We start from the raw sequence: 27216 nt of genomic DNA on the forward strand, positions 1-27216 counted from the left end.
ACTGGGGTTCCCATCATCTGCCAGGGCCAAAACTTGCATCAGAATCAATTGGCGCCAGAGCTCCCTGTGTTTGAGGACAGAGATATCAATATACTTACTTCATGATTGCTTTATGCTTTTGTTAAGCCAAGTTTTCCCTTTCCTTAACTTGTCAGGGTTTCTAAGCCAGGAAACTTGCTTTATTTTTTGGTTTTGTTACTGTATGATTTGTGCAACTTCCCGGTGCCTAACATAATAAGTGCTTTGGACATCCAACAATAATGGCATTGAAATTGCCCAGTCTTTGGGAAATGTGGATCATAATGAAATCTCTGATAGCAGATCTCAATGAAAGTGCTGGTAAAATACATCATTTTGCCTTTTTTTTTTTTTTTTCATAAATAATGAGTAACTGCACCATCTCAGCTATTGTATTTCACAGTCACAGTTGTTGCAATCTTAATGTACAGTTAAGGACTTGGTGCAGCCTTAAGCCTTAGTCCCTGACTTTATCTTCTGTCTGTACATACGTATATACCTAAATAAAGTCTGTCAAGGGAAGAATTAGGTCTGTGTGGACTATGGCAGTTGTATTGCTTCTTTGGTGGTGAGATAATATTTCATCCATTTGTCATTGACTGTTTTGTTGAATGATTTAATAAATTTAATGAATATAATAGTGCATGGTCTTAGGAAAATAGCAAAAGGTTTTATATTCAAGGAAACACATACAATTTCAATAGAAAACAGCTTATTTGAAGCCCAGTGCTAGGAAATGGATTTGAAGTGCAGGTGCTGAATATATGGGAAACAGCAAGGTGTTTAAAATGTAAAGTTGAAAACTGTGAATTTAACATAGCATGCTAGTTTAGACTTTTTAAAAGTGTAATTAAAGAGCAATGATCTCCCTTGATTACTGACAATAAGCAAGGCAGTCTTGGGTGTATCCCTGGTTCTGTCTAGCACTGCTTGTCCTGACTTAACACTCCCTCATGTGCTGTTTTCCTGGTTTTTATTTTTTCTTTTCTGTGCTTTTCTTGTGAAAAATGTGGACTAAGGATGTACAGTCTCTAGCTACTGAGGAACTAGGTTTTGTAAACAGACTCATTACTTTCTTCTGAGCTTTCTATTTTTCTAATACTTGCTCATAAACCCCACTTTTCTGCATCGGTTGCAGCAGCTCTTCTGAAAACTTGGTACTGCCTATGTTGTTAAGGTAGCCTCAAATTTTCTTTCACGCTAATTTTTTTTTTCCTGTGCACAGAGTAAAAGGGGGTTGTATGCTAGAAAAAAATTTTTAAAGGGTTGTCCATGCATATCCTGTCCCCAGCATAGTAATTAATTTATTTTAGTTAGTGGTAGTGTTTTGCATGATATCGAAATCTGAGCAAAGTGTTTTGCAGAAAATGGAATTGGTTCCAGTGCTGTTCTGCAGGCATTAAATGCTCAGGAGGGTTTAAACAATAATAATAATAAAATGCACAGTTTTGTGAGAGTGCTTTAAAAAAAAAAAAAAAAGCCCTCTTTTTCAGAAGGCATTGGAAGTGAGGAAATGCAGGAATTTGTGGGTGGTAGTTTTTGGCACTTGTTGACCTTTGGAGTGTGCCAGGGTGGAGGTGCAGTCCTGTGGTGGCACGTCAGCATTCACCAGGAGGAAAGGACCCGCTTATGCCTGAAGCTCCATGACCAGCCCTCGCTGCCCACAGAAGATGGCGCCGCATCTTCCACCCTTTAGTCATCCCTTTCATTTGTGGTAGGCAGAGGTGGACTTCTATTTCTTTTTGAACTATTAGGCATCTCTTATTTAAAAATGACTCAGACTAGGGTCCATGTGGAATGATTTATTGATATAATTCTTTCAATGTAATTATTAGAGTTGACTGGAGTTTTATTTCAGAAACTTGTGATGGAGGGTGATTTTGTTTTTCCAAGCAAACCTTTTTGGGGAAATACCATTTTGATGAAACGTTCATGAATCGAGGATGAGGATGAAAGGAAAAATCCCTTGTGCGAAGGTACTCCCCTGGACTGCAGAGGGGAGAGGTTTGAGTCTTGGTTCTTCTTGATCATCTCCCATGCTAGAGCTGCTTCTATAAATAATTCAGTATACTTGAGGGGCAGAGAGAGCAGGGTTGATTTTATAAACTTGGGGTTTGATTTCCCTCAAGGAACACTCAAATTCCTGTTCTGCCCGCGTCCCTTCAGCTTCCCAAGGAGTGCCCGGCTGTGATCTTCTTTGCACTGGGGCAATCCCCTGCTGCTGGTATTGCAAGGGGGCTGTGCCTTACTGAAACTGCTGGAAAGTCTTAGCTTCGTTGAAGTGAAATAAGGAAACAAATGTGAGAATGGTGACATTATAAAGAACAGCAAACCCCTGAAAAAAACCCCAAACTTCCAGTCTTGCAGCCAGTGCCAGTAATTACATTGCTCTTGTTAGCCAAGGTGAGTTGGTGTGAAAATGTACCATGGAGTGGGTTTGTGGGCTTCGCTTGGATCTCTTTCCAGAGTAACAGAAAACTCACCCAAAGAGGCACCCTGACCCCCAAGGAGGAGTGTATCTACCATGCAACTCTTGGTAGAACCATCCCAGTAAAATTTTACATGTGCAAAATCCTGCCCTGTATCTCCTGACCTTTTCTTCCCAGAGAAAGATATCTTGGTGTAAATGAGACTCAAGCTTTAGCACTGCTCAGATGATGCTCAGGGGGACAGTTTTCTGTGAAGTTGCTGAAAAGCTCCACATAATCATTGCTTAGCTGAGGAAGAGGTGGGAATACAGATGATTTACGAAGTGAAAATGACAGAAGCACCCAATGATGCATACGCCGCTGTCCCCATTAAAGCCTCTCTTGTTTAGGTTTCTACCTTTCCTAGGAAGCTGTGTAGCGACTTGCACAACAAATTCATCAAGGCTTCTTAGGTGATCCTGGTGAAACCCCAAAACACGGGCCTATTTCCACAGATAGGATCTGACTCAGAGCCTGCAGATACAAAGCTTTCTTTAAGAACTGGGTATTACTCTGAATGCATATTGTCACTTCTGGTTTTATTGCTTAGCATAAATAAATGGTACCCCTATCCATGACAGGTCCATTTCTTCTTCATGGTGGAACCAGAAGTAGAGTGCTCTGAAGCTGAAGGTTTCCTGGTAACTCCACTTGGGGTTTTGCATGTCCATGGAGAACCACCATGGTACTGGATTTGTGTTGCATGTTTGTCCCTTTTCACAGGCACCCCAGTTGCTTTTGGTGTTGAAGTGCCTTGTGAAGATCTATGAGTTTGTAGGTAAGAAAAAGGAGTAGAGGATTTTGGCTATCATGTCAAGCACTCAAGACTCCTTGTTGAAATTCAGGCCATTGATACTAGTAGCTTGTTCTTCTCCACTTGTTCAGTGTCTTCTACAGCCAAGTTTGCTGCTTGTTGAAACTGAGCCCACTTTTACCCACACTTCAGTGTAATTAATATAAATGCCAGTAAGTGCAGTTGCTTTTTTGTTATGTTCTCCTTCCACATTATTGTAGATTGATCTGCTTGGTTTATGGGGACCATAAAGCAAGTACGATACTTTGATTTTATTTACGAGCATGTGGTTTTGTTTTATATATGAACACTAAGGGTATAAGTTTCTTGGCGTAGTACAACACCATTCTCAAGGAGCTCTACTTGCTATAGCAGGCCAAGATTAAAGTTATTCCTGTATTCTAGTACCATAATTACATTGGGAGAGTTACTGTAGGGTATGACCATTTTAGACAATATTCCATCAGCTTAAGCAGTACTGCAACACTTAATTTTTAAACTGTTTGTATGTTTTGAAGTATTTCTGATTTGTCCCGTTGAAGTTTGGTTAAAGACAATACGTAGCTTTGCAGGCCACTTTAAGCCTTGCTGAGATGTAGCTCTTTGTGTAATGAGCCTTATTTTGGTTCAGCTTTTAATGGAAAAACAGACTAGAAATGTGGAGACCTTTTCTGGTTTGATTCATCCTGTGCTCTGAAATATATCTTGTTTCATTACTGGGAGCAAGGGATATGTGGGTAGGAAATGTGAGTACAACTTAAAGACAGTTTTACCAGATGTAGTTAAAAGTGCACATATAATAAACTTACCTAGGTGAGAGACAGAATGTTTTTAATATATGTGGAACAGAAGCAATCTTGTCAACGTGCAAAATCTTGATTTCTGCTCCTTGAGAGCTCTGATAGTCTCATTTTGCAAAACCTGGCAATCAGTCTAATGCTCAGTTCTGTGACTAAGACTTGGACTTTTTTATTTTTGCTCACAGGTCTCAACTTACTGTTAGCAATTTGAAATTATTTGCAAACACTCATGAATTGATGAAATTAAAGGTTTTCATTGTTTATATTGACACTTTTGATATACACATTTTTATTCTTTATTTCTTTTCATATAGAGTTGTAGAGAATCTGCTGGAAGATTATTTCCCATTTATTTAATTTTCAGATTTTTATCTCTAGAGCCCAGTTTGACGCTGAGTACAATCTTATAGTAACAAGAAAACGATTTTGGTGTACCATGCTCTTTCAAACGCCTTTTAAGGTCTCAGCTATGAGGCAGTGATAATAGGTGGCTCAAAACTATTGTTACCAGTCTGGGTAATTTGAGGGTAAAAATGTTTCTGGGTAACCTTGATAAAAGCTTAATGTGTAACTAGCCATAAATTTATTACATGTAATTCAGAGGGCAGATGAAGTTGTAGCAAGTGAAATCATGATGCCAGGCCATCAGAAGTTTAATTGTTTAAAATATATTAGTTTAAAAAGAGAAGCTGAAATGTCTGCATTTATGTGCATGCAGTTAGTTGTTCTTGAGGAAGCGGGTTGTGCTCAGGAGTATGCAGTGTTGTTTCTAGGCTTTGCAGGAACAGTCTAGTGTTTGCAAGCTGCAAATAGCAGGGCCACAGACAAGATGTGTGGGAGGTGGTTAATGATAATCATCTATTGAATTCCGCCCCCTCCCCCCCCCAAGACCAGATTCTGTGCTGGAACTTAACTCATACATTGCATCTGGCAGGGGCTCAGTTAACATTTTTGCTCCTTCTGTTAATAATGCAGTGACCTATGCTTAATCTCTTTCCTACTTTGACTACCTGTGTCTCCTGATCAAAGAGCTTGGTATTGGGCTAGTGCCATTATGAATAGTTGGAAAGCTGGTGCTGGACCCTGTGGGTTTCCTTAACCTTGTTAAGGAATTGATCATCTTTTGAATGGTTCTGCCTCCTGATTTAGGAGCTGCCTAATGATCTAAGTTAAATTTATGTGGGGCTGAAAAATCCCTGCTCTGAATCAAAGTCATTTTATGTGCCAAATCTGTGGCCATTGATTCCTTTCTATTACTCCATTAAGCATTTGGGTAGGCTGCCTGTCCTACAAAACATTTTGGTTACCTTGAGACAGCTTATCCTAGCTTTTTTTTTTTCATATGGCATTATGCTTTGGTTTTGGTAATTCTGATCAGGCTTGATTACACATTGTTTACCTTCAGACTTGGTAAGTTATTTTTGGATGGCACTTGAGATTGAAGTTGCAGGAAATGGAAGAGCAAGTCCTTCTTGCTTTATTGGTCATCTCAGTTGCAGAACTGTAAGTTGCGATTTCTGAGTTTGTGTCTCTGTGTAAGAGAGAATGAAGTTTGTGCTTGTGCCTTATATTAGCACACGCATTTAAAGTAGAGTTATTTGTAATTAACAAATAAGTCTGAGGTGTGATCTTTATTGTAGAGATCGAGTAATTTATATATTGATTAAAAAAAAAAGATCGTTAAGGCTTAGGAATTTAATTTACACAACAGGATCAGACAAAAAGACTGAGGTTTACTTAGCAAATGTCACTGTGAACGTATAGATCCGATGACAGAAGGTCTTATTATCTGTGCTTGCAAGTAGCCAATAGATAAAACAGACTCCATCTTCTTGCTGTGACAACACTGTTTTTGGCTGCCAGACTGTTCCATTCTACACAGGGGGGTGAAAAACTAATTAAAGGTAGAAAATTGAATTTGGAAAAGATTTAGTATGCCATCTTGCTTTTTCCCTTAGTAAATGCAGGATTAGTTGTGATTGCATGTCGTGGTTATGCCTTATATAAATTAAAGAATTGCTCTTTATTTCTCCAAGTGATCTCTTGATTTAAGAATACTCCAGTAGCATAAGTTGACCCAGGTCATCTGTAACATAGAGTTTCAGTCAGATAGTCAAATATACGCTGATTATTTAGATTAATCTATCTTAATAAAATTGTAGGTAAAGGAGCAATGGAATTGGCCTGTTTCTTTTTCTCATTATTATTTTTATTTTTATTGTTTTTCTTTTCCCTTTGTAGCTGTTAGAATCTGATTCTGGGAGGCATCTTGTCTCTGAATTTTTGCTGAATGAGGAATTTGACTGGCTGTGTGGGAAGGGGGAGGGAAAAAATGGCAAATGGGAAGGCATACTCCACTTGGGTGCTAGAACTCATTGCAGGATCTGAAGTTGGTTTTTCCTTAATAACATTATTTAAAGACAGATCAGCATTATGGATTTTCATTAATAAGAGCATCACCAGAACAGAGACAGCACTGCTGCTAGGCTGTTGCAGTTGGTTGGGAGCATGATTAGCTCTAAAAGGAAAAATGTCATTATTGTGGCAGCAGGGGCTGGCAGGGTGCTTCTTGGGGACGGAGGAGCCAGGGCAGAAATCTGGTTATTGGTTGGTGATTTCAGTAGGACTAGGTGAAGCAGAAATAGCTGGAAGTGGGAGAAGCTGCATTTAGCAAGCAGGTCGAAGTGGTGATTTTTGTTCTGATGCGAGGACAGAGCCAGGGTGGAGTGGGGACGGCAGAGGGGTTGGACTAGACGATCTTGAGAGGTCCTTCCCATCCTCAGCAGCTCTGAGGTTTGTATGGAGGAGTCTGCAGACGGGTTTGAGAGCACAGGTGCAAGCTGCTTACAGCCCTGCTTATTTCCTGCTTTTGCGTTCCCAAAACTGCTCTGCCCACCATCAGAATTTACCTTCCTGGTGTTGCTGAGCTTTCTCTCTCCAGCTTCCACGCTCAGTCTGGCAGAGATGTCATTGCTGGAGGGAGCAGGAAGAAGAAAACCACTGCCTGTAGGAACGTCATCGGTTGCTTTGATCTACCACAGCACTTCATTCAAATGTTTTCCTTCCTTTTCTTTTCTGAAAGTGTTTAATGTCCCGTGGAATTTGTGTGGATACGTAGGCAAGAAGGAACACGATGACACTTGACTGTAAGAAAGCTTCTAGTCTCGATTCCGAATTCAGCTACATTAATATAAATCTAGATTTTATTAGGATGCTTTTGGCTGATGTGTTTAACTATTACTATTTAGCTGGTCCAGATTGAAGAATGAATGCAGACGTGAGAAGACAGTGTGTTAGCATTCTTAGTTAAGAATTAATGTTTTAGCATTGTAATTCACCATTTGAAGCAGAAGAAGTTAGCTAGCATTGAGTAGCTAGCATTGAGTTGCAATCATTGTATAAAAGAGGTGTTCTCTCCAGCTGCTTAGGCTTTAACTAGCGCCAAAGTGTACAGAACCTGAGGCTGTAGCCCCATGGCATGAGTTTGTCATTAAACATTTTGTACTCAACAGACAACCTTGCAGAAAGGAAATCTGCTTTATGAAAAGGTTTGTATTATTTCTTTCCTATGCTTCCTAGACACAATGGCAGAAATAGTCGTAAGTGCATAGGTATACCTTGTCTCCCAGTGCATGTGTCATTCACATCCAAACCAGAGACTTTAAGGCAAAATTGTTTACTTATGAGAAGATGGCCAGGAAAGGGTCCCATGTAGGAGCTTGCTGCCAAGCTTGCTTTTTGTGATTCCCTCCTGTGGGATCAACCCTGCAGACTACGCTTCTTAGTTTCATATGCTGGATCTCATTCTGCAAATTTTCATGTGAACGTGTCCTACTGCTGTTTTTATTACCAGTGCTGCTGTAGTTTCCCGAGTAAGCTGTAGCTGAGAAATTGGGGAAAAACCCAGATTTTCTAATGCCATGAAGTTTTTTCTACAGTATGTTGATTAAAACTGGAGAATATTGGTGAACTTGTGCTCCTAGTAAAGTTTACATTAAGAAAATTGTCATAGTTATTTTTAATTACTTGTTCTCACTGCTGTAGACTAGCCTCTCCATACTGTAATGACTGTCAAATATCACTGAAAGCTCAAAAGATCCTCACTGTTACGTGCTAGGGTTTGTTAGAATGCTTAATGTCTCTTGGGAGCTTCTGAAATGTGGTATTTCTATTTTGTGTTTTCCTTTGGTTTTAATTCTTAAATGATCCCTCTTTTCAGATTTCAAATTATAATCTATTTCCTGATGCATTGCTGACGCCCCGTGAGCCATGTCAGAAGTACTTCCAGGTCAGATGCCCTTTAAAAGATTCTGCTATGCAAATATGTGAAACTTTCCTCTTCTTCTCCTTCTTGTTCTTCCTGGGCCCATATTTTGCTTTCATTTTGCACTTACACATGAAAAAGCAAGCACACACTTTATACACGAAATATACTTATTATACATGAAAAAGAGCAAGCACTTTCTTTTTTTTTTTTTTTAACAGTGCCTTTTTGAGTAAACTCTCTATTCAGCTTTTTAAAAACTATTCCTATGTATTACACAATACAATGCAAAAAAGTCTTATTAGAGGTAAAGACAAATCAGTCATGCACTGTTTTCTTTTTGCAGTGGCATTTTCTCTCCTAGCTCTGTTAGGTTTATGACAAGATTGAAAAACATCAGTAAAAGCAATTCAGGTAATAGTGTTATTTGTATTATTATGATGCTTAGAAAATTGGGACTATTTTGTGTTAAACACATTATAGTGGTAAAAGTATGTTCATCTGCATCTGTAGATATGTTTCTAAACGTTAGAAGCATGCAGTTGAGACTGGTTCATTTTAAAAAGTAAGCAAGCTAAAACCATTAATGAATTGCTATGACAGATCTTCTACCTTCTTAAGTGCTGTCTTTAAGCACCAACATTTGTTATATAGGCACCAGTTGTTATTATTCCCAGTAATGATAATGTCCTAATTATTCTTAGTTTTTCACCAGAGTCCAGTATTTCTTATTATAATACCCTATTTTTATTTTTATTGGCTTATAACTTAACCACTGTTCACCTGCTTTAGCTGAGATACATGTATCAGCTTGGTGATTCCTGGTCTGCTTGTCCGCTTGTGTTTGCTTTTCCGCAGAAGGTAGGGGAGTTGAAAACGGGGCACCCTGTGCCAGTGGTGTTGTCCTTGCTGGTGGCCAGGCAGCACAAGGAGCTGCCCAAGCAGGGAGGAGGGGATCTGCCTGCGGTGGGGTCCCTGGGTGCAAGACCCGTGACATGGGGTGTTGGTTAAGCTGGTGAGGAGCACAGCACCAGCTTGTGTTAGGTACCCCTGGGATGAGGGAGGCAGGGTCGGTGGGAGACACAAAATAAAAGATACAGGAAGTTGGTGATTGGAATTTCGGTCTTGAAGTTACAGGCACAGGAAGAAGTTGCATTTCTCGAAGTTTTTAATCAGAAAGTTGGGATGTGCTTCCTCTGAGAAAGTGACATGTTTTGAGCATCACCATGTCCTGTATAAAGGAGGAGGGACAGGCTCTTCTTCCTTATGCTGTTCTACTATGCAATCTAGGTTTTCTTCAGTGCATTTAAGCATTTCCCTGCATTCAGATCTTTTCCAGCACTTTATTAGTCCTGGTCTGGTAGCAACTTCTGCCCTTACGATGCAAGACCTGCCCTTTCCCATCTGCATTTCTTACTCTCTTTTTGTCTTTTTTGTTGCTTTCCTTTTTCTCACCTTTGTATCTGTTTCCAAGAGCGGAGGAAAGCTGGCTGCATGCATCCCAGAGCCTGACTGTGAGTGCAGGATGATGGCCAGTGAGCAGACGCCTGTCCCTTGAGAGGACAGCCTGTTCCACTCTGTTCTGTGCACGCCTTGTGGGTACTGTTTGCATGTTCATTGATCATTTGATCATGATGATTTGATCAACGGATCATTTGAAATGGGGTCTGGAGGGGAGATGGTGTCTAGCGAAAGGTTAATTTTGACATTTTTCTGCTTATGATCATACCCCTACCCCAGTTAGTACCCAACTTACAAACACTGCTTGGGTTACAAAGACTTCTGGAGGCTTTGGCTCAGTCATTGATCACTGTGCCAATGTTCATCATAAAACAGGGGGAGCTTTATCAAGCAGATTAGTAAAACAATACATTTTGTTTCAATGTTTCTATGTCCTTATACTTACAATATTTTTGATAAATGAAGTGCTAATGATGGGAGACTGGATAAAGATAATCTGGCAGGCAGATACTTCAGCTTTATCTAGAAAGATTATTTTTCAAGAAATTTGTTCAGTGGTAAAAATAGTGGCAAACGTTGCATGAAGCAGCTCTATTGTAACAAAGGAGAATAAATTTTAGTTTCATTCCAGATTGTGACAGTTGTATTTATTGATGAAAAACATAAAGGCTTGTTTTAATTTGCTGAAGCATGAAGTAAAATAAAATCTAGTAAAATCTGTAGATACTGTGTGATTCCATAAGTTCTAAAGGCCAGGCAGTGGGTCAAAATTATCCTGCCCTATTAATGAATTTTTTTATGTGACTTCCAGATTGTCAAGACTTTTAACTGATTCAGAAAAAACATAAAGCAGCCAGTCCATAAACGCAGGCCATTTCATTTTTATTTTTTTTTTAGATTAAAACATGTGCTTTGGTAATGTTACATAGGATCAGATGTGACCTTGTTTGCATTAGACTTGGTTGGTTTTAGGCAAGATGCAGAAAGCAATGTGTATTGATGTATTTATATGACAAGTACATTTATAAAGTTCCTTTAAATTATGTGATGGTTGTGTTTTAGACTTATTGTGTGGCTAAAGCTGAAATTATCTACAGGATGTTTGTTAACTGTTACCTAAGCTGATGGCTTTTGCACAGTGTGCATGGGGTGATTTGTTTTCTGAAGAATTTACAGTCAGTCTAGACTCACTGACTGGGGCTTGAGGGACTGGCAGGCATGAAAATTTGTAAAATTTAGTTCAAATTCTGATTTGATCAAGTTCTAGAAGTTGTTCTAGGTGTGTGATTCAGGGAACAAAGAGTATACTTGGTCTGCTTGGTTTTAAATATACCAGAGTGATGGTTGGAAGTGTGCAGCTTTGACGGCACATCAAAGAGAAGGGAACACTAGCAACTCTGTGTGCGTTCAGGTAGCGTTGTGAAGTGCTCCTTTTCTCTCTCTATTTATATATATGTTCTTTTAAAACCCATATATTTAATCTCTTGTAAATCTGTACAGCAGTCAGTTCTGTCATATATCAAATATACAAGGATGCAGCACAATTCAGCTGGAATGATCTGTCATCGGCTAGCTCAAATTATAGCTTTTCATTCCTGGGTAAGCCCCAGACAAGTTTTAATGTGCAATATAAGCAGTCAGTGATATCTGAGAATTAGGAACAACAGAAAGAATGTTTCATGCTGTGGCAGATGGGAGTGATTTATTAATTGGCCCCTAATTTGGTTGCCAGGTGTCACACAACAGTGACTACTACAGTATGTAAATTGAGGTGTTCATGGAGTATTTATGCAGATTAGTGGGAGCCATTAATAGATGGTACAGGAACAAATTACAGTTTTCTAAAAATATATTTTTTGATCATTTTTCATAGTCTAAAAATCTGTTCCCTCAATAAACTTAATATTTTTTCAAAATGTGAGCTATGCTCCTGGCTAACAAAAATCAGAAACTTGCCTACAGGTAGACAAAAGAATGGTTTTATTATCACTGGAATACATGTACTCTGCCCTAGGATATATGTTTTATCCTTAAGTTTGAACTTTGTGAGCTGTAGAAATAGTGAGCCATCTTCATCTCTGGAGCAGCCCTTTTTTAAAAGTTGATTGAATTACAGCAGGATATTTTGTCAAGGGATTTCCACCCCACCCCCCCCCCCCCCCCCCCCCCCCCGAAATCAAATACACCTTTGTGAAATAATCTACTTGTATTCCTTACCTTCTGACCCTCTACTTACCCTCTCAAAAAAAAAAAAAAAAAAAAAAGAGCGGGGAGGGGAGAAAAAGACAAAGAGCAGAGAAAATGCAGGTGTTAAGAGGCAACAGCTGACTGGCCAGTTAGGCTTAAAATTAACAGTACTTGAGTTTTACCCTAGATGAAAAAGGAGCAGCATCTGCCTGCGGTCTGCTTAGAAATTCCTCAAATTTTATGCTTCCTAGTGATGAGCGCTTGAGGAGTTCTTCCCCTCCGCATCAGAGGTGGAGGTGAAATACTAAAATGAAATGAAGGTAAGGATGACCTCTGGACTCCTAGGCATTTGAAAAGGGCACCTCTCCTGTCCCCATGCCTGCCTGCAACAGAATCAGACATGAAAAAACTGCCTTGTATAGGAACAAGCTTTCTGCTTTTTCTCAGCTTTGTGGTCCTGATGATCTCTGTATTTTTTCTGCCTCTGTTTTTCCTTATTTAATAAGCTAAGCTTTTGACTGTTCTCTTACCCACTTAGGTTGTGGTAATTTTCCTGCTGTAAAACAATTATGTAAAGTGCCGCATCCCTTTACCAGAAGCCTTGGCAAAATAATGCATATAATGAATGTGTTTCACGACTGTCTCTTTTGCTTTTCTAGTCGATTCTGGTGTGGACGCGTTGGCAGTGTTTATGGCAAGCGGCAGCACGACGGACGTTGTGAATCGCAACAACCCTGCCACCCCACCGAACACTCTTAACCTGCGCTCCTCTCATAACGAACTTCTGAATGCAGAAATTAGGCACACAGAGACCAAGAACAGCACTCCTCCGAAATGCAGGAAAAAATATGCCCTGACTAACATTCAGACAGCCATGGGTCTTTCCGATCCAGCAGCCCAGCCCCTTCTGGGGAACAGCTCTGCCAATATAAAGCTGGTGAAGAATGGAGAAAACCAGCTCAGGAAAGCTGCTGAGCAGGGGCAGCAGGATCCCAACAAAAACCTCAGTACCACTGCGGGCATAAACGTAACTTCTGAGAAGTTTGAAGGCAAAGAGCCGATCCCACAGGATTCCTCTGGCTGTGAAATATTACCCTCGCAGCCAAGGAGGACCAAGAGCTTCCTGAATTACTATGTGGATCTAGAGACATCTGCTAGAGAGCTAGAGCAGAGTTTTGTTGCAATGGAAGATAAATCTGCACAAAGCAACGGCCAGGCTTCTACCGTTATTGTCAATGGGGAAGTCCTGCCCCGGAAACAAAACAAGCTGTCAAGCCCAGAGGATGGCCAAGTTGCCACAGTATCGTCAAGCCCTGAGACTAAGAAGGACCACCCAAAAACTGGGGCCAAAACAGACTGTGCCCTCCACAGGATTCAAAACCTGGCCCCAAGTGATGAGGACTCCAGCTGGACTACGCTGTCCCAGGACAGTGCCTCACTGAGCTCGCCTGATGAAACAGGTATGCGAGTAAAGGCTGCTCATGGCCACTGTTTTAGAAATATGTTCCTTAACTTCTCTCAGCTGGTGGCTGGAAGGAGAGAGGTGATTTAGTGGTGCTTTTGGTGGGGAAGTGGATTGCATTGTAACACAAGTGCTGGGCTTGCATGCAGCTCCTTGTCCACTTGGGAACACTTGGCAGCCTCCCACTCAGTCCTAGCGGCTTTACTGCTGCTTTAGGAAAGGCACTAGCAAATACTACAGACAGGGTCCTCAAAATATGCTAACTGCACCTTTTGCTAGTTTATAAATAGTTGCTCTTCACCACTCAATGGGTACATGTTGTGAGAAGTACATGATTGTCTGGAGATGCTAAACTACTGATAGCTGCCTGCACATAAACCCCAAAATTTTCTGAGCAATGACTTTTAGGTTCAGCAAAGATTTTTACTTTTCTATTTCAAATCTTTGTGAGTATCCCCTCTCCACCCAGAGTCATTTGATGATATTCTTTTATTTTTTCAAAAATAAGTCCTCCCAAACCTTGGGTCATTTAATTTCTGTGTTTTGTTTTCTTTGTGCAGCAGTTCCATACAGTAACTCAGAAGCTGAGACCATGGCATTTCATATTTTGGAAGCCTGGGCTCATTAATTATTTGAACAGTAATGATAACTTCTGCACTGGCTCTGTTGTGATTTACAACACATCTGCATTATTTTTAAAACTCTACAGATCTCATTTGTTCTAGTTAATGGACTTTGTCACTTTTTTTTTTTATATCCAAGACAGTATATAAAGGTACAACTTTGTCAAAATGAGGGGAGGCAATCCAATTCTCAAGGGTGACATGGGGCTGAAGAAGTTCCTCGTATATTGTTTGTATTTTAAGTAATTTCATTATTACAGTGCAGAGATTATATACTGTTTGGAGGCCACCATGGTCCAAACTCACAGCTGCATTACATGTCAGTCATCCATGATTATGACAATAGTGATTTTTATTTTAATGTGTAGGGTTTTTTAAAGTCAAAGCCAGAAATCCCCACTATGTGATGTATAATGGATCTTCTGATCTTTTTGATATGTAACAAAGCTTTGCTGTTAAGAGGGAAAATTTTCATGAAGTCACCTCTGCCAAATGAGAAAGTTTTTAGTTTACTAAAATTTCTGTTTGAGTTAATATTATTTCTCAGAATATTTGATATAATATGTGTGACATCACATATTTTCTAGAGAAACTATCAATAGGAGGTACTTAGGTAACTTAATGCTGAGCATCTTGGCTCCTTCTGCCTTTGTACTTGCCCCAGGTTTGGCAATGAGAAACTGGGGGTAGAAAATTTATATTCACTGAAAACTAAATTAGAGTAATTCCAAGTAGTCTAATTAAGTAAGTGTGGCCTAAGATGCTAAGAGCTAGCATAAGTTCTGTTTCTTTTTAAATAAGGTGTTTAAAATTTTCTTCCCACATGTGTATTGCCACTGTATGGTGCATGAGCTCTTTCAGCACTCAGGAAGGGGGATTTTCTGAGCTGTTTTGAGGTGTTGACAAGTTTGCTTATTTAAGTAACCAAATGTTAGCTGAGCTGTGGTTTCTTTGCGCTACAGAAATAAAGGGAAACTTTCCCCTGCTGACTTTGGGGGGTTTCCTTGTTTAAAAAAATAATTAAAAAAAAATTAATTAATAAAGCCCTCAGAGCTCGCCATTCTTCTAAAGCAGAATAAAGGGCCTTTTTAAGTTCTCTGCTACCTTCACCATACTAGCAACCTATGTATTATAAAGAGACAGTTATAGAAAAGCAGATGTGCAGATATGAGTTCGGTGCCTATAAGAAAAGAGTTAAACAGAAAGCCCTAGAAAACCTCAAAATTGTCTTTTAAGATCAACATGGTAGAGGTGTGTCTTTCTCATGCCTGTGGTCACTGTCAGAGAGCACCAACTAGGACATGGGACCTGGTGTACTGGATTGGATCACTGGTTTTAAGACGCCTGTATATATAAGTATTCATGGACTCTAAAAACATCCAACTGTTGCAACTTGCAACTTACAGACATCCATCTCTTAGGATTATTGCCTATCTTGAATTTACCTCCACTCTGATAAAATTATTTCATTAAGTGTCTCCAGTTTCTTTCCAAAATGGACTATCAATTGATATGACAGAAGGCAGCTAAGAAATCAAATGTTGAGTTGCTGTGGATGCCGGGATGGCTTTTGGACATGATAAAACAGGCCAGTTTCTCAGGCACTCTCTCCTGCAGCTCCTCATGGGAGTCTGAAAGGGGGGCTGCAAAATCAGTGCTGCTAGTGCAGAAAAAAGCAGAAATCACAACTGGTGCAAATATCTCTAGACTTCCTTGTTTGGGGGCAAATTTTCTAGTTCTAGGAGCTCCAGCCTTTTAGATTTGGGTAATGTGCCATCCCTAGGCAAGTTCATATATCTCCAAGGAAGTTTGAAGGGTAATAAAATAAAAAGTGAAATAAAAGTTGAGTAAATGAACTGAACTTTCTCTTTTGAGGCAGAGTCAAGAACAGTTAGATGTTTTGCATTGTAATCACCTATGCTTTTTCCATCTCATTGCCAAGAATTGCTTGAGTTCCTGTGGTGCTGATGGACAAGCATTTGTCTCTCACCATGCCAGGTCAAGCTATGGCAGTTACCTCACTTGCCAAATAACTTGGGTGCTACAGCAGTGGGTGGAGTTGGAAGTGCTGAAGGAAATCAAGTAACACTTGCTGCTTCCCAAAACCCCTTCCACCCTTCCGCCATGCTGCAGACAGAGAAGTAGTTTCCCGCAAGCAGAAAATATGTCCAATGCATTTATTGCCAGTGGTGGTTGACCAAAAACCTGAGAGGTTTCCAGGGGGCTGTATGTAGCCCCTCTGAGGTCATGGAGTAAATGTGGGCACCCACATTTAAGAGTAGGCAGAGAAGAATAAACCTCAGAAAGCAAGGATTCGTGGTATCTTGGCTCTCTTGCAATTTTCAGATCTGGTTTTAAACATCCCATCAATGGAGGTGTTGCCCCAGCCTGCTCGGGCCATCTGCTCCAAAGGCACGTGGTGCTTTGCCCTGTGGTAGATCTTTCAAGTCTTTTTAGTGTAATCTTTCATTCCTCGTTGTCTCTATGTGCCAGCATAGGTGAAGGGCAGCCATCCCCACTGGGCAGTCGTGCAGTGAGCCCTGGTGGTGCTCGTCCTGGAAGTCTGAGATTTTGGGCACAGCTGGGGTTCTTCACTGCCACTGCATCTGGGTAGGGGAAAAAGGATACAGTTTTGAGAACAGTTCATCCATTAAGGAGTGTAATCTGGCAGATACCTGGAGAACTGTTAATGTTCAATCCAGAGATTATGTTTCCCACTTTAGTATACACAGTAATATGATAGAAATACCATTTTACTGAGAGGACACTTGAAAATGACAATATGCTACTTCCAGGGCTTCTGTATCGTCTTGTCTTCTTCCTCCTTCTGTTAACACAATTTGTTGTTCAAATCCTGGAAAACTTAATGTTGTTTTGTGTTGGGTTGGGTTTGTTTTGTTTTCATGTGTTTTGTTTTGGAGGTATGTAGTTCAAAGGCCCTGAACAATTTACTCTTAAGCTTAATTGTTTGCACTGGGGATGCATTAGTGTTTAGAGAAAATCCTCCTGAACTCTCCTTAGAGCAGGATACTTTTATTTGTGGCCTAATGAAAAGAGGTTTTTCAAGAGACTTGTCTCTTTTTCTGAATAAGGAGGCAAAAATAAGACAACCCAATTTAAAGATGCAAAACAAGTGGCTGGCTATTAATGTTGTTGATTAGTAATGTTACAAGTAATAGAGCCAGTTAACAACAGGGGCACTGAACACCACAAACACAGTACAGTGTAACAGTTGTGTTTTGAGGAAACTCTTCTTTTTCCTCCAAAGAAGTTATCTGTATCTGCTTCTTGACAAGAGCTACATTGACTTCACCTTTCAGAGATTATTTTTTTATAAGGATTTTTAGCTTTCCTCCACTGGCCTCAGGACAGACTGCACCCATTCATATGACTGCTGTCATTGAGAGAGCATATTGTGGGTGACCAAAGACCAGCTCCGGATGTCTTTAAAACTGCAAACGGCACAGAGCTGGTTTTAAATCAGGGTGAATGCTTCCTTCCCCTCTCTCCAGAAAATTTTCTTAGTCTAGTTTTCAAAGGAAATATATCCTGTGTTATTATACCCTCTACCTATTCTTTCTCTCTGTCTCTATGTATTCACCAGTTTCACCTACATTTTATGAATGTGTGGCACAAACCGGAGTCAAGTGGACAATCTAGAGCCCAAACCTAAGGGAGGATAAGGGTGGTGCTAGTGTTGTTTTCTGTGCCCCGCCCCCCCCCCCCCCATTTTGGAAGAAGCTCACCAGAATGTCTGTAGAAGGCAGGCACATTTCTTAATTCCATCACCTGAAGAACAGTTTCAGTGGAAAGTTATCCCTCCTTAGTAAAGTGCAGCTCCCTATGTAATAATCTCTAATGAATTAGGAATTAGAATTCTCTGGAAAAAGAAAGAGGAATTCTGTTTGCCTCAAAGCCAAGAAAAATACTGGAATTTGCTTTTGCTTCCTGTTTTAATTTGGACAAAACCCACTCCTTCCAGAGCAGGGAATAGCCCCATAATTGGGAAGGTCCCTGAGATGTGGGGCACTCAGTGCTAGAGAGACGAAGGTTTTCTTGCTCTAGGATAGTTGCCCTCCTTGCTCTTTTCAGAGCTTTGGGAGGCTGCACAGGAGCAGCAGCCTCCTCTGGCTCCCTGGCTTCTCAGCCTTTGGCTCACACAATGGCTTGTTTCTCCCTGGTTGAAAATGTCATTCAAAGGGTTATCAAATGTACAAGTGTCCTCTTTTTCAGGGAGTGCTGCCACTGTATGTGACTGCCATATACCAAATGCCTGTCTGCTGCTGGTCTCCAAGCAAATCCAGGAGGGCAGTTAAATAGCAGGTTGTGAATAAATGACTTCAACCCAGTGCAGAAATGACAACGATGAGACTGGCCCTTGGGGATCAGGAGTGTCATTCTTGTAAATAGAGCCTGGTATTCTGAAATAACAGTACGTCTGGTTAGAATAGTCGTCTAATACAATAAAAATTACAGCAAATCATGAACTAGTCAGAAAGATTTATACCAATGGTCAGTTCTGCCTCTGATTTTAACCAGCATCTTTGACAAAATTAAAATGGATGTCCTCTTAAAAAGCACTGTTTTTCCTTTGCAGTAACTATCTGATACAGACAATAAGTATGTTATTTACTACTGAACATGTTTTCCGAGTTCCTGAGTGTGGAAAATATTTACGGTAGAAATACATTTGATTACACTGTGGATAAACACTAGTCCTATAATACTAGAGAAAGAATGTATTATCATCTATACAATTGTAGGGTTCTAGGTAAACATCCAATTTTCAGATTTTTGGGAATAAGGGGCTCTAGTTCATACCCACTATGCAACCTAACGGCCTGTCAACTTCTAATATTGAGCTGGGTTTTTTTAATCCTGCATGTTACTGATAACCACATAGCAAGAACAATGCATGTTTTACTGTCTCAGACTTGACTTGACTATTTTCTGACTGCCTATGAAAATAGGAAAGGTGACTATTGCTATATATCCCCAGTGTTTGTGTGGGTAACATTCTGTGTGTGGAGTAACTAACTGCATGTTTATTTTCCTTTTAGCTACCCCTATAAGAAGATTTTTAGGGAAGAAAAAGTAAGCCAGTTTAAAAGAAATAAAGCCTAAAAGGCCACACAGTTACACAATGTTCACAGTAATGATCAGCATTCAGGGTCTACTGTTAGAAGGCCATAAAATAAATTGAACCTGATAGTAAATTGAACTTGAAAGATGACTCTCTCAAGTACATGCTGCTGTTATCAGTTGCACAGGGAGGCCGCTTGCTGCCTTTGGGCAGTCAGGTCGGTTTTACCCTGTGGTTCTCAGTGGAGCTACCTAAATCCATGTCTTGAATGCTCAGATAAGTGCTCTGACTTGAAACCTAAAGTTTCCACAGTAAAGAGCAGTGATCAGCATCCTTTTGAATTGGGATGGTTAATAAAAATAAGTATGTAGAAGTGAATTAACATGCTTAAATTCAGGAATGGGAGGATAGATGTTTTATACAATAGTGATTAGCATCCTGTCCCAAACTCTGTTTGCAATTACCAGAATATGGGACTATAGAATAGGCTTTCCAGAACATGTTGTATCGTCACAGTTGCAGTTTCATAGTTACTGTTTACCAAAAAGATAAAGAATGATTCGTTATTTCATCAGAGCCATTCATTTTCCTCCCTCCAAGGGAGGGCTTGCTTCAGCTGCCTGCCTGGTGTCCCTTGAGGTGCCTGGTGGTGTCCAAGACAGGCAGCAGACAGGAGGCAAGGACTAGGACTTGGGTTCTGGAGGAGCAACTGCAGGCTAAGCAGGACACACATCAAGTGACACTCACAAACTAATTAACCAGCTGGATAGAGCCTGCAACATCTACCCCGCAGTACAGAAATGAAATTTGTTCTTTTTCTGGGTCTGGCTTTGTTTTAAAAAATCACTCCTTGGTTAATCTCTGCTATATTGTGCCTAAAGGGTCTAAGATGGTTTGTCATATTCTTTCCAAACACAAGCTCTCTCCCAGTGTGACATCTCTCTCTGGGTGCTCCAGGGCTAGAGGAGATTGAGTTCAGAGACAGTTGCTTGCTGGTGGCTGTGCTTTGACTACCAAAGCATTGCTGTGCCTAGCTCAGTGCTTTGGTTAAAATAGTGTCAAATGGGGGCCTGTCCTAACTGACATAGCTTCATTAATTTTGACGTTATTCCAGCTGAACTTCTAGGCACTTGAATGGGAGTTTTACAGGCTGGTTTATTTTGCCCTTGATATTACATTTCTTGTTTGGTGCTTGTCTTTTCGGGGACACTTTGTTGCTAGCATAGTAAAGCACACAATTCCTAATCCAGACAAAATCAGAGTGCTGCTTTGTATAAGTGCAGTGCTATGATTTTGAGTGTTTTAAAAATGAATGTTTTTTAACTCAGTAAAAGGTATAGTCATGGGGTAAACAAATGCGTGCAGGCCTGGCTGCTGGAACATGTGGAACACTGGTGGGGGAAAGTGAAACGTGACAATGGGGGATAGAGGTTGTGGCGAGACAATGCAGGAAAGTGAATGCCAGCATCATACTACCACCTGGGTGGAAGCTATAGAGTAGTTCACAAGATCTTCAGAGCACCACAAGTTTACCCTAACTCCGTAGTGCAGTTTACATTGACTTGTAATGTTAAGAGGTATTAGGGATGTGCTTTTTATACAGGACTTGTTGTGTGTTGTGGCAAAGTGGAAGACTCTTCTGAGCATCTGTAGTGAAAACTTGAGTTTCAGAAGTGGTGAATAGTTTAATAATGTCTGGTACTTAACTTGACTATTTTTGGAAACTTTACAAGCTTCTCTTGTTTCAGGGATGGACAGGTGTAATTCTGGATCCTGCACGTCCTCTATGATGTTGAATGCATCTTGCTGAAAAAGCTTTTCTGTGCCTAGGATTGTATGTCTTCACAGGTCTCTTCTGAGACCATGGAAAGAGTTCAGGTCCAGTCAGACACAGGACCGAGCAAAGAGGAAGGGAAAACAAACCACAGAAGAGAAACGAGAGAGGGTAATGGGGAAAAGTCAGGATCCTGATAGCTCTTTCAGAGGGATGGTAAGTCAGGAAGTTGCACAGAAGAAAAGCCACGATCAACTAATATCAGACTAACTGCCCCTCCTTAAAAAAAAAAGAAAAAGTTACCAGTTCATAAAGCTGTGCAAGTATAACAAATTACGACCCAAATCGATCCAGTAAACCTCTGCCTCAGCACTTCTGAATGCTTTATAGAACTCAGGTCAAACTTCAGTGCACCCAAATGATGCTTTGAAATGGGTATAAAAATCTCTGGGGAAGGGAAGGGAAAAACAGTGTTACCTTTGGGAAGACTCTTAACCTGCAGGCCTCTGTTCATTAAGGCAAGCTGAGAACGTGGGTATATTCTGCTAGGTGGGTTGTGTGTGCTGTGGAGCTCTTTGCAGCCTGCTTGGGTGCTTGTTTGTAATCTTCTGTGCTCCTACATCTCAGCTGCAGGAGGTGTGGTAGAGAAATGGTATTGCTGCTCAGCAGAATGAGTTTCTAGTCTTTACAGTGGCCCCTGAGCTTTTGGGGGATCTCACAGTTGCTGGGGTAGCAGCAATTCACCTGCAGAGATACCAGCATCAGGCCCTAATAGCAATGGTGAGCTTGTCTCACCACTGCTTTCAGCAGAGGAGAAAGCTGATGGGGGAACAAGAAGAGTTGTGGGGTGGGGAGGAAGGTAGGAAGGGTTGGAAGATGGGAGTGCGACCTGGAGGCTTGTTGAGAGGAGGGACTCACAGGAGGGGGAAGCAAAGAAGAGTAACTGCAGCTGTGGAGATAAATGAGAACCTGGCACAAACTGAGGGGAAGCTGGGATAAGCAGGAGCTAGAAGCAAGCAGGGGTGTTTGTAGTCAGTAGGTTAGGCGAGCGGGAGTAGCACAAAGACAGTGACAATAAATAGGGTGGACTAAGATTGAGACTAAAGCAGCAGAAATGAGTATTGGGGAATTTGCATGTGCTTGAGGCTGGAACGTTACTTCACAGAAGTTCTGAAAACTTAAAGCAGGCAAAAACAGGGGAGCTCTGGATGAAAGTTATTTAATACAGAAGTACTGCTAAGAGAAAGTAAAATCCTAGCTCAGGACTGGATTCAGGCCCTGGTGGAAGGAGATGTCTCTGCAGTGAGGGACACAGACCTAAATTCCCCTCAAGTTCCTGCCCTGGTATATTTGCACCTGCAGGTATTTCTTCTAGTTGCCCCAAGTTAGTGGCTCCTCTAGACCCCAGTCTCTAAGTGCATTGGTTTCTCATGTGCTTAACTGTCACACAAGAAAGCTTTAGCTGATTGAAATTTAATTCAGCTTTAACTAACGATATGGGATTGGCTGTATTGAGGTTGTGGGTCCCTTGAGTCACAACTGTGCTATTGCAAACTGTGGCATTAAACACACAGAAACTATAACACATACCACTGAGACATGGGAGTAGATGGTGTTGCAGGCAGCCTTGGGTTCGTTGCTGCTGCATCAAGAGAAGGTGGGTAGATTCAGGGCAGTACTGAGCTATCTCCATGGGCCAGGAGAGGTCTTGTATGATGGGACTTGGCATGCTGCAGAGACCTTGCTCTGAACTCTGTCCTTGCTTGAGAGTGAATGTATGGTTCCTGCCTTAAGGGACATGAAGCCTTTTTTAAGCAATCTCATGAAAGCACATACGTTTGCCATTAAGGCTCAATTGCTTCATTTTGAGATGTATGGTGCCCCTGGGTACTCAGCATTAGGTCGTAAATGTCCAATATCAGGATGCCACAGAGCTCAAGGTAATGACATTAAGTGGGCTTCTTGTAGTGTCTGAGATCTGGATTTCAAAAGCCTAGCGGTGTGTCCCCTTCGGTTTGCACAGTACATTTATGCATGATACTTCAGTGATGAGAAATCCTCAGAGGGAGAGGGGGAGGACAACCCAAATCTGAAGCATATATTTTTGCTCCCTGCTCATAGTGTCTCTGGGGCATTTTTAACCATTTTTATATGGTGTTGTGTTACAGGGATTGTTTTTAACCGCTGTTTGTTATGTTGATCATTTATGTGTACATCATTTGATACACTGGACTTATTTTATTACCTAATACGATTTCCAAGCAAAAACCTTGAAGTAGTCAGTCTCAGAACTATTCATGAAACTGTTTCTTAATGAAACTAATTATTTTCCTAAACAGTGACATAATTTAATACTAAGAAAATTAATTTTTCCTATTCTTTTGTTTTTAATTGCTTTTGAGTTGAGATTCTGCAGGGCTAAATTTAAATATGAAACACTTCTTTGGTTATTAACTCAGAGATAGTTATAGTGCACTGAGAGATAGGTGTAGTAGCATTGTCATAATACTCAACTAAGAGTTGTAACTCTGTAGAGTATGTCTCTTGTTTGCATGTAACTGATAAAATACTCTAAATCTAAGGTTATGGCCTCTTTTACTTTGAGAAGTGTTTTTGTGGCTCTTTCCTGAACGCAAGAAGTTTTCAGTAAGGAACAAAGGAGCCCATCCCTTTTCTCCTTCTCAAAACGAAAGCCAAAATGCACAACTCAGGTTGGCCAAATTAATTATTAAATTAGAATACATTCCCATTCAGACTTTAATTTAATTTTACTTCTACTCTGCAAGAAAGAGACAGTCAAGTTACCCCGGTCATTTTGGCTGACATGATTCTTGGCTTCGCTTAAATTATTGATTATAGCAAGGGGAGGGACTTTGCGATGAGAACAGCGCTCTCACTAATAGGAAGCCTTTCACTAAATCAATTTCTACCATTGCTGCAATGCACCTTCGGGGAGTTGCAGGTTAGCAGCCTTAAGAAGAGTTTTGTCTTCAAAGAGTGGATCTTTGCCATATGTTTTTCTAAGCCTTTTCTTTTTGTGTTTGTACAGGCAGCTAAGGAGAAAAAAACCCCCATAAATATATTTCCAGGGGTTGATTTGCAGGGTGAGGGGCTGTTCTGGTCCAAAGTTGAGCTGATTAAATCTTGGATGTGATTGATATCTAAAGGCTTGTGGGCTGAAAGTACTGTTTCAAAAGCTTGTCTCCTGAGCAGAGTCAGTCAGAGAATACATCAATGTCTTGCAAGCTGGAATCAATTCAGTAGAGAATGCACTGTATGCACACGCTGCTGTAATTCCTGTATAGCCATCCCTCTCATTTTTTCCTGGCTTATTAGAAAATGCAGTCATTTATATGGTCAACATGTGGTGTTTCCTCTGTTGCATCTACCGGCAGTTGAATGGGGGTGGCTTTTCTTTTCTTCCACCCAAAGCACCATTCCTCGTTAGACTAATTAAGTAAATGTCTATTTAAACATAGCACTGTATTTTCCCATATTTGAGTTGGAGATGCTAGACAGAAGGAGAATATGAAGCTGTTGGGACATGTTTATGGCAAACTTAAAGGATGCTGGTAGCAGATCAGTATATGTTGAACTATACGGGAGCGTCTAGTAACTGTAAGTAACACTTCTTTTTTCTTTTTTGTAGCTCTGGTTGACAATGTCACTTAGCTCTGGATATTGAATACAATTATTTTATTTGTTGATAAAAATTCTGCTCAGTGGAATATCAGCTGGTATCTGACAGCTTAAGTTGCAGAGTGCATGGTGTGCAGTTAATACTGTAAAGGTATCTTTCTGAATGCTCATCGTTTCAGTAGTGAATTGACGAGTGATGTTTTTACATACGTTTAAAATACATTATGAACTGGACTTCTAGTTTTTCCTTCACACGTCACAAATTCCTCCTCTGGGACTGCTTTATTTTCCTTGCAGTCAAAGGGAAGAAAAAAAAATAATCTGTCTAAATAATGCAGGAGCAGTACCTCTAGTCATTCCCTAAAGTTCAAGGTAAACCAACTTTTGATATACTGAGTGAAATTTTGGGGGTTAGAAATGTGAGGCAGTTTATAGCCAGTATTTGATTGGGATCTGTCAAAGAATGTTGACTGATATCTTGGACAGTTTTTTGTTCAATTTGCCAGCCCTAAATCAATCAATTTGGCCAGGTCAAAAAAACAGTCTTTTGTCAGAAGGCTAGTACACACAAAACCTTTACACAACTTTTTGTCTGCATTTCTGCAATTGTAATTAAATAGCATAACTGTATTTGCTCCTTACAAAAACAAACTATCAATAAGAAACAGTGATCCAGTTTGGCTTTTGTAAAATTATTTGAAATTTAGTTCAGTTTTTTTTTTTCTTTTTTAGGCAAACCAACATCATTTGTCACACTCTGTAGCTGTAGCAGACTTTCAAGATAACATTTGGTGTTAAACTCAGATTACCTTATTTTCTTCGTGCTTAACTAAACCAGAATAATGAGTCTCCCTTTTTTGCCACTGGAGCCTGTCAGCAGATGGACTAAGGAACTTTGTAGTCTCCTGACTACATTAATTTCCCATGGTTAATTGTGCTGAAACATAACTAACGCTTTTTTAACAGAGATCTGAAAAGCTGGAAGGACATCAGAAAAAGAGAGATTTCAGGGCTAAGCTTCCACTGGCATAGAATAAGAAATTTATTTGATTTTTTCATACAGGAATGTTTTTTCCGACTAAAATGGGTGTGTTGGGCTTTGTAAAATTATATTGCCTATGCGTATTCAGGGTACATACAGAAAATAAGGCCCTTTTGCAACTATCAAAATGAATGTGTGATCGTTGACAGAAGATCGTTTTTCTGTATTTCTCTTGATTTCATGTCATAGTTGAATTCTCACTTTCATAACTATACTTCAGATTCCTGTACTTTAAATATACCAAGTGTACTTCTGCATGGGAAGCTCCTCTTTCCTAAGATTGTCTAATCCTACAATTACTTCACAGGGAAAATGCAGTTTCTTAAAAGAAGTTGCTTTGGGAGTAGGGTGACATGGAAGTTGCCCCATTCTGCGTTCCTCCCAGTGGCTGCTGTCCACATCCACTTTGCTTTTAGTTTCAAGGAGCCTGTCCAGAAAAGTGGTGCGTGGTCCGGAGTGCTTAACTCTTCCTAGAGGAAACCTGCCTTTTTTGGGTGGTCAGGTGTGTCTAACTTGAAAGAGACTGTTGTTAATCTGTGGCAAGCTTCAGCTCTCCCAACATAAAATCAGTTACGCAGTGACTCAGGAAGAGTTGTCGTTTTCCAGGAGTGATGCAGAGGGGTGGATTGTCTCTCTGCCAGAAGAAGGTAGAGATCCTATCTATGTGTTTGATCAACACTTTAGGTTCACTACTCCCAAATTTTGCTAACATCAATGCAATAACTATTTGATAGTATTAAAAAAAACCAAAAAAACCCCAGACTGGCAAAATCTACTGATTTAAAAGCTGCGCTCCTTGCAGACCACACTTGAAATACTATAGTAATAGTAATTACTGGTCATATTTTTTTAACCTCTTTTTTTACGTGTTCAAGTATACAATAGAAGCTTTACTGTAGGTGAGGGAATATATCTATCATTTGCACAGTAGATCTCTCTTGTTTTCCTCTGCTAAACCACCCCATCTGCAGTCAGGGCAAGTGGACAGATTGAGCACTGGAAGCAGAAATGCTCTTCAGAAAGGAGGAGAAGGAGTTTTCAGATGTTGCTCTTTTGTTATGAACACATTTATTTTACATCCTCTCTTTAATTACAGAAGAATGCTTTTAGATATCATGCATTTATAAAGGCTGTAATACTGATGAATAAGAATAAATGCTTCAATTTACACCAAGAAACCAATTAAAAACTAAATGAAAACGAAGTTATAGGTTTTTTTGTGAAACAAATACACCTTGTTCCCAAAGGGGAGTCTAAAAAGAATGTGTCTTCAAAAACAAGAATCAGTTTTGCATCTCTGTTTATCTTTTAGCATTAAGCTTTCATTCTTAATTTTTTTTTTTTTCAGCTTTTTTTTGGAGGGGGAGACATGGGAGATTCTGTGGGTTGTAGTGAGAGGTTTTTGGTGGGAGCTTTTTTGGTTGTTTTTGTTTTTTTTTAATGGACAAGCTGCAATTTTCTCATGATTCCAGGAGCTGGGGATTTAAAAAGTACCAGATACCACAAGACACAATAAAAAATTGTAAAAATTTCTGTCAAAAATGCTGAAAACAAGCATAAGATCAAAGGAGGAGTATTTAATTTCTGTAGTGTTGTAAAAGT

General features: G+C 40.2%; 1 protein-coding gene across 9 annotated transcripts in view; it reads left to right on the top strand.

Annotated features, from left to right (window-relative positions):
* Positions 1 to 27216, top strand: part of APBB2 (amyloid beta precursor protein binding family B member 2) — a 198749-nt gene that overhangs the window by 81131 nt on the left and 90402 nt on the right. For 5 of the 9 annotated variants that reach the window (XM_049792292.1, XM_049792333.1, XM_049792308.1 and 2 more), the window contains exon 4: positions 12651 to 13451. In XM_049792292.1, the coding sequence (XP_049648249.1) occupies positions 12651 to 13451 (801 nt within the window). Of the gene's footprint in view, positions 1 to 8298; positions 8368 to 12650; positions 13452 to 27216 lie in introns of all 9 variants that reach the window. The other 4 variants (XM_049792317.1, XM_049792340.1, XM_049792325.1 and 1 more) reach the window with 1 other exon arrangement.

Source organism: Accipiter gentilis, chromosome 3 (assembly GCF_929443795.1).
Source record: "Accipiter gentilis chromosome 3, bAccGen1.1, whole genome shotgun sequence".
NCBI lineage: Eukaryota > Metazoa > Chordata > Aves > Accipitriformes > Accipitridae > Astur > Astur gentilis.